The sequence below is a fragment of the Musa acuminata genome, chromosome BXJ3-3 (genome assembly GCF_036884655.1).
Source record: "Musa acuminata AAA Group cultivar baxijiao chromosome BXJ3-3, Cavendish_Baxijiao_AAA, whole genome shotgun sequence".
Taxonomy (NCBI): Eukaryota; Viridiplantae; Streptophyta; class Magnoliopsida; order Zingiberales; family Musaceae; genus Musa; species Musa acuminata.
The window spans coordinates 33,419,605-33,434,078 of NC_088351.1; the positions used below are offsets into that span (position 1 = coordinate 33,419,605).

Sequence of the window (14,474 nt, forward strand, 5' to 3'; positions counted from 1 at the left end):
AATTAGGGCAGTTTGTTGTAATAGACGAAGGATATATATACCTTGAAACAAAACACAGTTGCAGGTTACAGCTTGCACACTAGCAACCAGGAAGAATCGACGTGAAACAGCAAACACATCTTGAAAATTTCATCCTATCTATTCAGTCATTTTTCATCAATCAATCCTGTTCTACTATTCACAAGCCAACTTGGTGTCGAAGCTGCTCAAACAGATGGCAAAAGCCTGGAATGCGGACAGTGGATACCTGTAATCCATGGTGAACATATCCTTTGCCACCTTGCCAAACTGAAGTATAATTTTATCATGCTCGGATGGTGCTGGTGGCTCCGATGGTGTCGGAGCTCCTGCAGCAGGCTGCACCGCTGATATCAGCTGGAAGTTCTTCACCGAAGCTACAGTCACTCGACCGCGGAAGTTGAGGCACCAACATTGCAGCTGCTCATGCCACCTTGGAGGCTTGTTTCGTAGCACCAGTGGCCTCTCTTTGATCTCATTCTCCTCTTCCCCCTCTTGAGTTCCTCCAGTAATATCGGAGAAGCGTGAGCTGTTAAAGTCCATGGAACGGTCCATCATGGAGGACTTCGAGAAGGACATGCTGCGGAACGAGTCCTCCAGGGAACGGGGAATGAGGTTCTCAGGTTGGCCAGGGACTGTGCGACCAGGTTCAAGTGATGATGCAGGTATGGAGTACATGACGCAATGCATTCGTCGTGGCCCTCGTGTGCCAAGGACATTCAGCTCATAGGTAACCTGAGCTATGCTGTAGCTGCCAGAAGGGACTTTAGGAGAGACTTTCTTGGAGAACCTGTGGCTTGTTCGACCAGGTGGACAAAGGGCTGCCCCATTGTATGGGGGTTGAGTGTCATATATTACAAATTTTGTGCCAAGAAAATTTGACCTACAGTTTCAGCAGGAAGAATATAGATCTCAGAACAAAGCATTAAGACTGAGGTTTATGGCAATTACGTATTAACAAGGGAAAAAAATTTGGCTTCAAATCCAGCAGTACCTCAGCTTTCCAATATAGCTGTAACTTGACCTTGATATATTGGCGGCATCCATTGAGATAATGTACTCAGTACAGGTTGTCCGACGATTCCTTTTGGCTGATAGGAGGAACTTCCCAGTCTCAACAAGAACAGCTACAGCGAGAATAAATCGCAAATGAGTGTGTAACACAAAAATTAAACGTGTTCTACATGCCCATGCACATGACAAATGCCAAGAACTTTCAGACACAAGGGATCTCAAGAAAGTAAGCAATGAGAGAGATCATACGTGCATAGAACAAATGCAACAATAAACTACAATGCCAAACTTGCCCAGCACTATTTTTGGTCTTTGTGCAGTACATGAAAAGGATAAGAGGAACCGTAAATGCTGCTGTTACATCTAATGGAGAATAGTTGATGGAGGACAAGTGGAACTGATTAGTAATCTGAACAGGCAGGAAAAACATGGCTAATGCAAGAAGATTCCTCCGACAGAAAAACTGATGAGAAGCCAACTTTACATAATTCAAAAGAACGGTAAACACCTTTGGAAATTAACATAGACGAAATGGAACCAAACTTACAAGGGCTAAGACATAAGTAGAGACGATAAGTTAACTTTGATTTATCCCTCTTAATGTAACATTGAATGGTTCCTTCCCGAGATCCAGGCTGCAAAAGATAGCAGGCATTAAGAAGGTAATAAATCATCACTGTGTAAGTAATTCCTATGTCACCATATCCTATGAGAACATTTTTGGTAGCAAGGTTTACCTGTCAGATAAGAAGGCATTTGTTGTTGCCAAATAAATTACATTGAAATAAAGGATCTCAGTTAACACATCATAAATGACACAAACAGCTGAATTTTGTGAAAACCTGGTGAGAGCAAAAAGACTACCTGTTTCAAAGCAATTGGAAAAGTGAGTTTCCCGCTGAACTCTGGACTCTTAACAATCTCTTTGCACATCTCCCTCCAAGTTCTGCAGACAGCTGCACAGGCAACAACATGCTTGCGCGATGGCCATGTGCTTTCACTTGCCTCCAGTCTCTTAATCACATCACGAAGAAGCTCAGGAGGGAGGCTAGCCCAGCGACTCTGCTGGACCACGGGACATGGATCATGTAGTTCCTGCACAGAGCATTGGGATTTCCCCCTCCGATGGCCAATTAGCCCTGAAAGCCTCACATCAAAACTCCGCCTTGATAAACTCCCGAAGCCATCTCTGAAACTCCCGAAGCCATCTCTGACATCACGAACTATACTACGGAATGACATCTAGTCTAATTCAAGCAGGAAAACAGAGCCAGAAGTAGATATCTAGTGCTGTGATATCAAAAAGCCTCCGATGAAGTGCGTTCAACTGCCTGCAGAAACAAAAAAAACAACTCTCTCTAGGTATCTTCGAGAGAATAGGATCTAAAGCAGAACCAAATATCCGAAGAAGGTGAAATAGTAAAGTTCACACCTTACTGGTTACTTCTTTTATTATTTAGGAATTTGAAAGCTTTGACATACTAAACCCAATATGCACAATAAAACTTGAGCTGCAAAAATGGAACCGTGCATTAAAGCCTTGAATGTCTAAAGAACAACTTGTAACAAGACATCAAAAGATGAGATTGACACAATTGTAAGTGTTCAAAGAAGACAAACAACTGAATTGAAAAACCACATAAATCGCCCAAAGCAGGGAATAGAATGAAAGTCAACCACAAAGATATGGCATTGACAGCATGCCCATATGTCAAAGATTGCGGAGTTCAAAAATAGCTGTCATGATGATAAGTTACTGGACTACATATGCTTGAAAATTATCCTTGATCCTTCATTGTTGCCTATTAGTCAACATAGCTGCTCTGTTTATACCTTCATGAAATTTTCTTTTTTGTTTGTTTTTTGGAAGAAACCAATTCAACCTAAAAAAATAATTGGATGAACTCAGAGAAGCCTATAAAATGAAGTAATAAAAGTGCGACAATCTAAATGTTCAATGTTCATGGACGACTTATCTCAACCAACCAAAAATAATCCTCAAAAATGAGAATTGACGCCTTTACAAGTGGGCAGAAGAAACGAAAGGAACAATAAAAACGAATCATGCTCTTCTTCATATAAAATCTCCCGCTTCATAGCGCCTCCGAGCACTAGGTGCAGACGTAGACTAACCTCATCCAACGCCACAAGGTGCGAACTGGAGTGCAACAAGCACGGGTATGAGAAAGGAGACATGTCCCAAGGAAGAGGAACGGATTCAAAGTTAACGGCTAGTCTAGTTTTTGCTCTTGCGGGTTTACGGTCGCAGTGGAGGCCTTGAAACCAAAAAGGACGGAATTTTCCCCCTTCGCAGGGACTAAACCTAGCTAAAGAAATCATAACCCCTAATCACACAAAAAGAAAGCCCTTTTCCGAAGAGACATCTGAAGAAAAATCAGAAAAGAACATCAATTAAACAAAACCGCAAAGAAAAGGACTCCAAAATCAAAGCTTTAACGCCCAAAAAGAGGTCCCAAATTGGCGCTGTTTCATGAATCTCTACGATTATTACCACAGCATCCACAGAAATCACCACCGACGAGCTACAGCAAACACCGACAAATGCACAAACGCCCACATCCATACGAACCCAAGGCTACGCAATCCCGAGTACTTCGTATTCCTTTGACCGGAAGGCAAAACCTCCAAGGGGAACCCGGGAGCACGGCGCCTTAAAACCCCCTCGCCCTCGATCCGACGACACGAAACGAATCGCCTCCGGCCCGATCGATCCCTTGCTTCTCTCCCTCCGAGAAGGCGGAACCCAAAGCTCCGTTCAATCCAGTTGAAGAGGAGGCAATGGGGCGGGGGGCGGGGGGCGGGGGAGTGGAGAAAAGGGGGAGGAGGCGAAGGCAACGGCATTATGTTACTCTCTTAATCCCCCTCCGTCGTCGGGCGGGGTTGACTTACCGTTCGGTTACCATCACGTAACGAGCCACCGCACCTTAACGGCGTCAATCATTAACGTCTCCGGTTGCATCCCCTCCCGTGGGCGCGAAGCTTCCAGATTATTATTAGCCCATAAATCGGCGATTTTATGCCATCTAATTATTATTTCTCTCACTTACTATCACAAAAATAATTAATTAGTGGAAAGAAAAATAATAATTTCAAAAAAAAGAGAAAAAGCAAGAATTTATAGTGATTTGCGCTTGTGGGGATCCCACTATGTTATGCCCATGCCATCGATGTGATGGGATGGCAGCACATACCATAGTGGTCAGTGGTCCATGATGCGGCTCCCATGGCTGACGTGGAACGCATGGCGTGGGGTAGCAGTGGGCCAGCCCGCCACAAGTGCGCGCGCCGACCTGACCCGCCCCATTGGTCGGAGGAGGCGCCGCCACGTCGGCGCCGCACGTCGAGCTGTGAAAGGAATCTGCCGGTGGGCCCGTGGGCTGGGTCGGTGGGCCCATTAGTTCCAGCGAAACCCGCGGTAGCAAATGGTAATGCGTCCATGGAACGAAGACTCCTCACGACGGTATACGTTTCCATACGTAAAAGAAATATGCTGAGCTATCACTTCCAATTCACCGTAATCGTGACTGGACAACTCGATTAGAGTAAGATTGGGGCAAATCTAATCGATAACTATCGATTACAGGAGTAGAGTGGTTCAAACTTGGCTTCCTTTTGTTTGATTTATGTTGACATGGTTAGGTAGGAAAATTATGGTACAATTGGCATTCGTATCAGCACATTAATTTTAAGGTTCTAAACAAAAAATTGTCACATTAATTTTAAGGAGTATTGTCCTCTCAAGAAAATGTATATTTTTTGTAACAATAGGTTAAGTGGCGTAGATAGGATTATATTCCGTAATCTTACATTTAGTTTTAATCAATTAAACTAAATGATATCTGTAAAAAAAATTTAATTCTTAATAAATAGATTTGATAAACTAATAGTATAATATATCAGTTTCACTTACCAAATATTAAATATTTAAAACATAAATTTATATTATGAAACATCATACTCATTTATAATAATCAAATTTCAAAATCTTTCACAGTGCTTTGAAGAGATTCCATTCCCAGACCTTATTTTGGTTGCTTGTCTTTGTCTCTCTCTTAAAGAAGGAAGAGGTTTAGGCTTCTTCTTCTCCCATAGTCTACACCTTTCTTAGAAGACCAGTTAGTTGGCAAGCTATTGTGTCTAATCTATTCTTAGAAGACTACTACAGCCAAGTGGAATAGCAAGATGACACATGGGATCAGTTCTTTTAGTTTTGCTCTTGGCAGGTGCATGTGAGGTGGATTGCTTACATGAAGGGAGATCACAAAAACTAGTAAGAGCAGAAGGGTTGTTCATATCCATCGAGACAAATTGATGAGTTATCTATCACTCCAATAGTTTTTGTTCTTGGAAGACTCCAACAAGGATGTGTTTAGCATGATAAAGACTGTTAGAGAGAGAGAGAGAGAGAGGGGGGCTATCAATTGTGTGCCACAACATGTCATTCCTGCAAGCTATCATCAATTGTTTCTTTGAGAACTTGTGGAAGGTATGTTTGAGTGCAGACACAGAAGACAACAGCAGTTAGTGAATTGGTTTGAGTGGCTTGGAAGGTTTTACTATGATGTTTGCTGGTCTTATGTAGTGATATTGATCAATCCCGATAACCCGAAACCGTTATACAATTGATCTTATCGATGAAAATAAATTTATCTCATATAAGTATATAATTATAAAAACTATATCATAATATACGTAACAAGATCAAAAAATTAAAATATTTAAATTTAGTTTAGAATGAAAAATACTTTATATAACGACAATTTTGATTTTATATATCGAATGTATAATACTAAATAGATTAATAAGAAAATATTATTTTTAGATGTATGTTGATGCAATATATCTGATTAACGCTTTCTCATCGATCATATTTTGTATGTTAAGGCTCGATTGATAGAAAAATAATGATAATATATTAACATTGTTAGATTGAATACTAATCACATTGATCCTTTTTAGGAGCTATAAGTATATTGGATTCAAATACAGTTTCTACATGGAACCGATCCGATAACATCCTTAGAGCAAGAAGTACTCACCATAAAATGATGAGATCTCATCAAAAAGGAAAAAAAGGTGTTTTGAATGCACATTAAAAGTTGTCCTCATGTAGATTATACAATCCTTCTTTTCCATTCAGATTTAAGGTCTCTACATCTTAGCAATAACTCATCACCATTAATTCTTATATTTTTTATTTAAATATTATTTTATTATCTAATAATTTTTAAAAATAAAATTATCTATTCATCTTCAAACTTATTTGAACAAAAATTAGCAAGAAGATCATAACCCCACATCTAAGATATCTTTTTACAATGTATCAAGTTGGTCAATATATAAGTTTTCCTGTTGATGTTTGGAGTAATTTAAGATCAAGAGATTACATTGACACTTTTGGCTAAAACTGTTATATTAATCAAAATATTTCAAACTATCCATCAAATTGGGTTATTAAACCAAAGTATATATAATAAGCTGATAGTCCATTTTAATCCAAATGCCTTTCTCAAACATTTTCTTGAGAGATACTAAAAAATAACTAGATATTTAACAATAATAAGAAAGAAAATCTTAACAAAATTACATCTAATAACAACAATAATGGATTCAGTAATGATTCAAATACTATAATTTGTACCAGTCAACTTAGAGGAATGATTAAAGAAGGGCTCATCACCATCAGTATACTAACTATGATGGAAGGACTCAATATAAAGTTTTTAGACAAACCTCAGAAAGAAAAATCATTGGTTAATTTATATTCCAAGAGGCAAACTCATGTGCATGAGACAACTTGAAAGAAAAAGAAGATAAAATCCCACCAAACTGTCTTTGATAATATAACCAACCTCCCTTATTTATGTAATCCTATTCATTGTCATTATTCATGTTGACCAACAACTATTCAATATTATTTAATCATGATGTACCCTTAGTTCATGGTTTTATCATCCATGATGACTTGCACACAGGGTCAAAAAAAATTCTCCTCAACAAATCCCCCTTTAATAGGTATCTCTATGATGCAACTCAACAGATAAGGTGGATATATATTAATTATTATGGGACATCACCTAACCCAATTATGACATGGAAGGGTCCACAAGCTGGTAGCCAAACCTGTGTTGCAAGTTTCATTCAAATAAGATTCCTACAATTGAAGGCTCTTCTGAGGGATGAAGTATTCAGATCACAATCAAACAATTCAAGTCCAGTTTGACTGCTGGACAATTGGACAAGAATTCCACCAATTGCTGTATTTTTCCAATGATCAATTCAAGTGTAACTTCTCTTCAAACATACCCTAAGCACTAAATCCTAAAAATAATAATAAGTCCTTCTTCTTCCTTTTTAAGCTTCTATTGAAATTGAATGATGACATACATAAAGTTAGTTATAAGCAAAATCATAGTTTGACCTAACCCATATCAAATCAAACCATGATAATTCGAGTCATAAAAAAATAATCTTATTATGATAACTAAGACTTATCCTTTACTTATATGATGAAATCATGATCAAAATTGAATCATCGAATATATCATAAACAAAAAAAATCCTACAAATGAACAATCCAACATAAACAAAAAAAAATGATCGATAAAAAAAAAATGATTCGACACTCTTTACCTATATATATTGGAAAAATAAAATCAAATTTTCGTATAATTTCCAACTTAAGTCATGTGCACTCTCACTTAATCTTTAAATAATTTTTCTTATTTTTTTTCTTGATATCAGTATATTTTCTCTCAACCAAGACTTTATTAAATAACCAAACGCTAATATACTTGAATTATTTATCATTCAAGTAGTCTTATTTCTTAATGTAATTATGATTTAAAAAATACTTACAATTAAAAGTACTAAAGAAGATTTACTATTGGGAAGGTCAGAATTCTCAAACATGATTTTAGAAAATGAAAACCAAAAGGCATTGTCACAAGTAGTTAGAATGAAGTATCCACAAATATTGATCCAAGACATTATTAGTTTTAAGATATTAAGATATCAACTATGGAGCAAATTCAATGAGGTTATGAGAGGATGTCACACATCAACATCATAGGTTGGATCATCTTGCATTTTCTTTTTCTCAACCTGCTCCTTCCCCACCTTCATCTAAGATATGGAGATGGATGCTGCCAAAAACTCTTTATCTGTTCTCTTTGGATGCCAGTGTGGACTGGATACTTGCTTAGTTCACCTGGTTGGCTTGTCAAATATGGTGGCTGAAGGTGTTGCCACTGTTTTAGTTGAATAACATGTGCTTAGTTTGCTTGGGTGTAAATGAAGATGATGATGATGATGATGATTCAACATGTCTTTCTTTCTTAGTGGTGGACAGGTGACAGATATCCATTTCCTTGCATTGTGATTGTGATTGTATTCATCAATCAATGTTAAAGATTTCCACAAGACTATTTATTGCTCACTTGAACAGTGTTTTGGAGGTTCAAAGGAACAAAAATTGTGGCTTCTCACAGTATTCAATCAAAAGACTGGAATATATAAACCAACTGGAGACAAATCAAATAGTTGTGAGATTTCTAATAAAGAAAGCTATGTCTTAGTGTTGATTTAATAACAGGAAGTAGGTTGTTGATGAGATCACAACATCCATCCATCCATCCATCCACTCAGCTTCATCTTAAAGTTTATGAGCAGTCAAGTTGAATGCAGACCACAATGAGATTTGATCTGATCGCATAACCAATGTCAAATAGTTCTTATTTTTATTTAACTCATCTACATGACATGGGTGAAAGCGATATCCCAACTATCACAAATGACTCTTGAAATTGCTTTACCATTTTAAATCCCTAACCCTCGAGAACATCATCATCGTTAACTTAAATATCGGAGAAGAATTATTCACCAACTCTTTGGTGTTTCTTTTTGTCTTGCAAGAAATCATTAGTTCAAGAAAAAAGCAATCATATAGTCGGTAATCCCAACTAATTAAGGAATGTAAATATTTTGATTTTGTTTGAATAAGCAATCTTAATCTTAAAATTTTATATTACTATTTTCTCTTGGATCATACACATTTTGAATATCTGACCTTCGAGAACATCACTAATTTAATTACCAGAAGAGGATCAAAATCACTTATTTATATTTTGTGATATTGAGAGTGTTAAAAGTATATATTAATTTTTTCTTAACAACTTAAGTTTTTGTTATTTATATTCGATATCAGAGCCGATCGTGAGTTAAAATTTTTTATCTTCCTCTTTTTTGAATGTCAATATGCATATCCATATCCAAATCTTATTTTCAAGAATCGATAAGTTCAAATGATGCTGGTAAAAAATAACAAAATCGATTTTTAAATGATAGAATTTATGTTTTCATAAATATATAAAATTCATGATATAAATCTTTTTGATGATACATATAAATTGTTGGATGCATTTGCTGCTTTCAATAAAAAGGAAATTATTTTTATTTTTAAATCATTTTTACGACAAGATATAAAACACTAATTATTTTTCCTATAGGATTACAACTGGGCCGAGGAGCTTAATTGGGCCGGTCATGGCCTCTGGGCTTGGGCTTATATCTCATTTCGTGGGAAGTGCCGCGAAAGGGTTTCGGCCGCCGGACGATAGGAGGGAGCGAGGCGAGTGGGGGTAAGTAAAGACCGATGGCCAGCGAGGAGGAGAGCGCCGTGAAGGAGCCTATCGATCTCATAAGGCTCAGCCTCGACGAGCGCATCTACGTCAAGTTCCGCTCCGACCGCGAGCTCCGTGGAAAGCTTCACGTACATAAAACCTCTCTCTCTCTCTCTCCATATATATATATATATATATATATATATATATGATCCGATCAATTTTCTCGCTTTATGCTTCAGATCGACATCATGTCCCATGGCTGTTGTTTGCCCTTTTAGTTTGCAATCAATGCTGTTCTTCTCCCTATTTCTTTACCATTTTGTTACGGGTGCAGTAATCTAGGGTTTACAAATGTGAATTGGACTCTTGCATGTTGCAGGCGAAGCGTCGAAAGGATCTGTCTTTTATAAGTGTCAGGGTTCCTGAATATTTATTCCAGTACCATACTGGAAGTCATGGGATGAGATTACACATCTTGGTTGGTGGTAGCACCAGGCAAGTTTTCTTGATGGCAAACAATTGCTTTGGCTGCTTTTCCACTGGTGCTAGTGAACGTCCTAAAAAAAAGTAGGATACGGACTTGTAGTTTCTAGTTTCTTGAGGTTTGTGGTTTTGAATCTCCATGGTTATGTGAGGGCCCTTTGATATGCTCAAAATATTATGGATGGGAACCAGGACATTTTGTATAAATAAAATCTCGGAATTCACCAAATATAGACTAGGAATATCATGGTGATGATACAACGGATGTCTATATGTGTACATCAAGGATCTGCTTTGAGTTCTTATTATTTCACTTAGGTACAAAATGAACTTACAAATGCATAAGCAAGATTAATTTGTGTAGTACATGCTATTTTCTAATAAAATTGTTTCCATGATAGTTTAGTCGAGACTAATTTTTAAAACTTGCAAACTAGTGACTAATATAAGGGTATTAGACTATATAGGACTATGATTGAATATATGCAGTATAAGTTTTTGCCAACATCAAGAGAAGAGTTGAGCACATAATTAAGATAGATGAACAAGAAGATTCTAGAAGTAATAATTTTGGTATCATGTATCATTCAGAAAAAACTTATTATTTGACACAACTCATTTGTGTTTGAGTTCTCCACCCTATTGATTACATCAATTTGACCTCTCTTTTTTTCTCTTCAAATTCCTTACTTATAATGACTCCATCGGTTTTGCCTTTTTGATAGACCATACCCTACATTCCATGGTTTTACCTATATAAATAATTGATGTCGTACGTATTTTTAATCCACCTGTTTTAAAGTCTATTGATGTCATGGACCAATTGATATTGTCGTTTCTTTAAAGGTGCAAAATCTTCTCTTTGTTTTATCCTCGCCGTTAATCTTTAATGTAAATATTTGGATTTTCAAGACAAATATCGCTTCTTAATGGATGGCTTAAATTTGGGTTGTACATGGTTATTAATTCAACAGAAATTCTTACAGTCTGACGTAACTTTTCCACCTTTCCATGAATCTATAGTCGGATTATGGTCTTGAATATGCTATCCAAAATATCTTCTTAATGTAGTGATTAGTAATGCAAGTGCTCATTTGTTTTCTTTTCATTTCAGGCTTATGATCAACATTTAAATATGATACTTGGGGATGTTGAAGAGATAATAACTAACGTAGAAATTGATGACGAGACTTATGAAGAGATTGTTCGGGTAAGTCACTCCTGCTTGTACCTGTATCTCTGTCTTGAACACTGATATATCAATGGGCAAGTTTGCCCAAGCACGTTGCTTTGATTCTGATATGGCATGTTATGTTGAAAAGTTAACAATTTTTACTTATTTGATTCTGATCAAGCTTAATCGATTTTGGAAAAAGAAGACGAAACCATTATGCCATATAATTTGTAATTTTATTGTTTAAACAAAGGTTAAGAAGAAGTAAAATTTATAAAGTACCCAAGTAGTTGCAAGACTATTTTAAATCAAAGCCAAATGCAAAAAACCCATAAAAAGGAAAAGAAACCTTAAAAAAGCATCAGATGTGAGGTAATTTGGAATTGAAGAGGACTATCTTGAGGCCTTGACAGCAGAAGCAGGGTCAAGGGGGGAGATGGTTAACTTTCATTCAAGCTTCTAATGCTCTTATGGTTTCAGACCCTTTTGTTCCTTGGATGATATCAGGGGTAGGCAATCACTAGTTTTTGTACTGGACCAGTATGGCCAGAAGATTCAGATAGGGACAGAGGAACAATGAAGAGGTTCTCGCATGGTCGGAATACTTACATTCAGCAAGTGTGTCGGAATACTTGCATTGAGCAAGCGTGCTTAGACACCGACGATGGACTGTGGTTTGCCCAGGTGTTCATGAGGCTGCTTACCTTGAGCAAGTATGCCTAGACACTGAATCTGAATTGTGGTTTGCCTTGGTCCAATTTGTTGGTTATCTCCTTAAAGAAGGAATTCTGTGTCTCAGCAACTCCATCATTTGCCTTCAAAGGTTGAAATTAATGTTGCTTGTGGTATAGTGTCCATTATTGATCTCTTTAGATCAAACAGCATAAACAAGACCATCAGAAGCAGGCCTTCAGAGCTGGAGGTGCACTAGATGTGGATGAGCTGCTTCCTCAACCAAGAACAGACACTAGATCAACTTTTTGGGAAGCCCCTGATGAAAGCCTGAGGGTGGCCATTGCTACCTCTCTCCCTCTCTCTCTGTGATATATATGGTGGCAACACTGCAGGCTGCATGTTGAAGGGAGCGTCAAAACGGGAAAGAGAGCGGGTGGCTGGAATGGACTTGTATTAAGAGAGGGCAAGCCCAAGCCCAAGCCAGTAAACAAAGCCTCGAGAGACTTTTGATCAGTGTATCCTGATTTCCTTTTACCAGGAGAGGCTTTTGATCAGTGCCCCTCATTTCCTTTTAGTTGTTTCTGTCAAAAAGTCAAAAAAAAAAAAAAGAGCGCATCTTTGTTAGGATCTCTCATCTCTCTCTCTCTCTCTCTCTCACACACACACACACACACACCAACACATCCATTCACATGTGTGAATTGCATGCTTGGAACACAAGCACATGATACATGAGAAACACTTTAGCCCTTGAAAGGAATGAAGTGGAAATTATGGATGGGAGAAAGGAAAAATGAGGTTACACTCGTTAAAACCATGTAAACTTTTGTGGAGTAGATAGGAAGCAGCAGGCAGATTGTTTGATGGTTTGGCAGTCAGGTACATGCTCACTGCCTTGAAACAATTTTAAAAAATGGAAAAATATTGATTCGGTTACATCACAAGGTGGACCACTCTAACTATTTGTTCCTTTGAGCTACATTGATCAAGCAGAATTTCCAATCTCTTCAAGGTGGTTACACCTTTACAATTTGGCTATCTATTTCCTATGGGATTGTTCTTCAACAATATCATGTTGTTCTACCATCACTAACAGTGGTAACATTTTTCGTCTGCCCCATTATATGTAATGTTCTGTATGATTAGATCAAGATACTGATAGATATTATTTTGTATGGAAATTAATGATTGAAAAAGGTCTGTGTAGTTGACACCAAATAGTTTTGACATTACAAGTTATTGTTGTTATTCTCAAAACATACATTTTCAAGTTTGACAAATTAAAAGATTCGTCTTCTGATATAACTGCTTAGTTAAATCTCAAAGTTGTTAGTTACAGATCTGTTCAATTCCCTCTGATAATTAATTAGTTTTTTCTTTTACAGACCACCAGGCGGACCGTTCCATTTCTTTTTGTCCGAGGCGATGGAGTCATACTAGTTTCTCCGCCTCTGAGGACGGCATGACAGCCTGATGAAGGATGTATTGATGATGCACCATCTCTTTTTCGGTGACCATAACTGAAAATTATCCACAGTAGTCACCTGTCCATGGCACATATGAATATGTTTAGCAGGTTAAAGGATTCTTATTCATATTTCAACAGCACTCCAGTTTTAGTGGGATCACCTGTATTCAGTTGTGCATCTGACAGCTCTATTGTGGTTGTACCAATACTAGAGTTCCGAACCATGTTCTTGTCGGCCAGATTTCATATGTTGATTGGTCCCTGATGTTTTTACAGCAACCAGCAAGCACATCTTAGCTGCAGATTCATAATTAGTCTATACAATTGCACTTGATCTCTGAGCTATTGTAGGTGTTGTCATCTGGGGAAAGACTTCTGCACTTCATTGGTTTATCTTTTGCCTGTGTGTTCCAGTTGGCTTTGCCAGGCTTATGTGATCTTGACTTGGGTTTAGTTGGCCCTGCTGTTAAGCCTAACATGTAAGCCGTACTCCACTTGCATCATTTGGCATGGAAAAAGCCATGTTGTGGATGAGATATGCCGGGAATATTAGGCAAGTCACAAGGAGGACTTGGGTGGCAACTCATGTAGTTGGTGCTATCAACGAGAAACAGATGTGTGCCCACAAAGAACCACGTCCATCCAAATCCATCTTTTAAGCTCCACCGTCATCGTGCATTGGTTTGTTTGCATTCATTGCTTCCAAAATCTCTCTCTCTCTCTCTCTCTCTCTCTCTCTCTCTCTTCTAGTGTATGGGACCGCATACACGAGAATGGATGCCGGAGAAGATTGCATGCGCAACGTACAGAAACAGCGATGAGTTAGAAAAAATTTCGTGGGATGTGCTGAGAGGTCAAAGATGCAGAAAAGAAGTGCGACAAAAATGGATGCTTAAAATACCATGTGATAAGTAATACTAGTAAAGGTTTGATTTTTGAAAATTTAAAGTGATAAAGTAAAAAAAATATATAAGAAGATATTTAATCATAAATTTTA

The 14,474-nt window shown here is 37.7% G+C and overlaps 2 protein-coding genes across 7 annotated transcripts; one reads left to right on the forward strand and one right to left on the reverse strand.

The window, feature by feature from the left end:
• Positions 1-11: 11 nt before the first annotated feature.
• LOC103979101 (tubby-like F-box protein 8) lies at positions 12-3,872 on the reverse strand. Of its 5 annotated transcripts, none has more exons than XM_009395133.3 (6): positions 3,545-3,872; positions 2,465-2,543; positions 1,897-2,363; positions 1,580-1,667; positions 1,013-1,145; positions 12-901 (listed from the first exon to the last, which is right to left on the reverse strand). In XM_009395133.3, exons 3-6 carry the CDS (start codon positions 2,272-2,274, stop codon positions 175-177), a joined length of 1,326 nt encoding a protein of 441 aa, XP_009393408.2. In that variant the 5' UTR covers positions 2,275-2,363; positions 2,465-2,543; positions 3,545-3,872; the 3' UTR covers positions 12-174. The 5 variants fall into 5 exon arrangements, with proteins under 5 accessions (XP_009393408.2, XP_064996841.1, XP_009393409.2 ...); XM_065140769.1 differs by having other exon boundaries at positions 3,647-3,868; XM_009395134.3 differs by having other exon boundaries at positions 3,623-3,868.
• A 5,788-nt stretch (positions 3,873-9,660) lies between these two features.
• On the forward strand, positions 9,661-13,756 carry LOC103979099 (sm-like protein LSM3B). 2 transcript variants are annotated; one of them, XR_010494966.1, is made up of 4 exons: positions 9,661-9,823; positions 10,057-10,172; positions 11,275-11,370; positions 13,395-13,756. XR_010494966.1 is itself a non-coding variant. In XM_065142721.1 (3 exons), exons 1-3 carry the CDS (start codon positions 9,707-9,709, stop codon positions 13,473-13,475), a joined length of 294 nt encoding a protein of 97 aa, XP_064998793.1. In that variant the 5' UTR covers positions 9,661-9,706; the 3' UTR covers positions 13,476-13,756. The 2 variants fall into 2 exon arrangements, 1 of the variants encoding a protein (XP_064998793.1); XM_065142721.1 differs by lacking the exon at positions 10,057-10,172.
• The last annotated feature ends 718 nt before the right edge of the window (positions 13,757-14,474 follow it).

Coding starts and splice junctions, on each gene's coding strand:
- LOC103979101 (XM_009395133.3), bottom strand. CDS start 2,274: ATGTCATTCCGTAGTATAGTTCGTGATGTCAGAGATGGCTTCGGGAGT. Junction 1,668..1,896: donor TTCCAATTGCTTTGAAACAG/GTAGTCTTTTTG, acceptor TATCTTTTGCAG/CCTGGATCTCGGGAAGGAAC. Junction 902..1,012: donor AGCTATATTGGAAAGCTGAG/GTACTGCTGGAT, acceptor CTGAAACTGTAG/GTCAAATTTTCTTGGCACAA.
- LOC103979099 (XM_065142721.1), top strand. CDS start 9,707: ATGGCCAGCGAGGAGGAGAGCGCCGTGAAGGAGCCTATCGATCTCATA. Junction 9,824..11,274: donor AGCTCCGTGGAAAGCTTCAC/GTACATAAAACC, acceptor TTTTCATTTCAG/GCTTATGATCAACATTTAAA. Junction 11,371..13,394: donor CTTATGAAGAGATTGTTCGG/GTAAGTCACTCC, acceptor TTTCTTTTACAG/ACCACCAGGCGGACCGTTCC.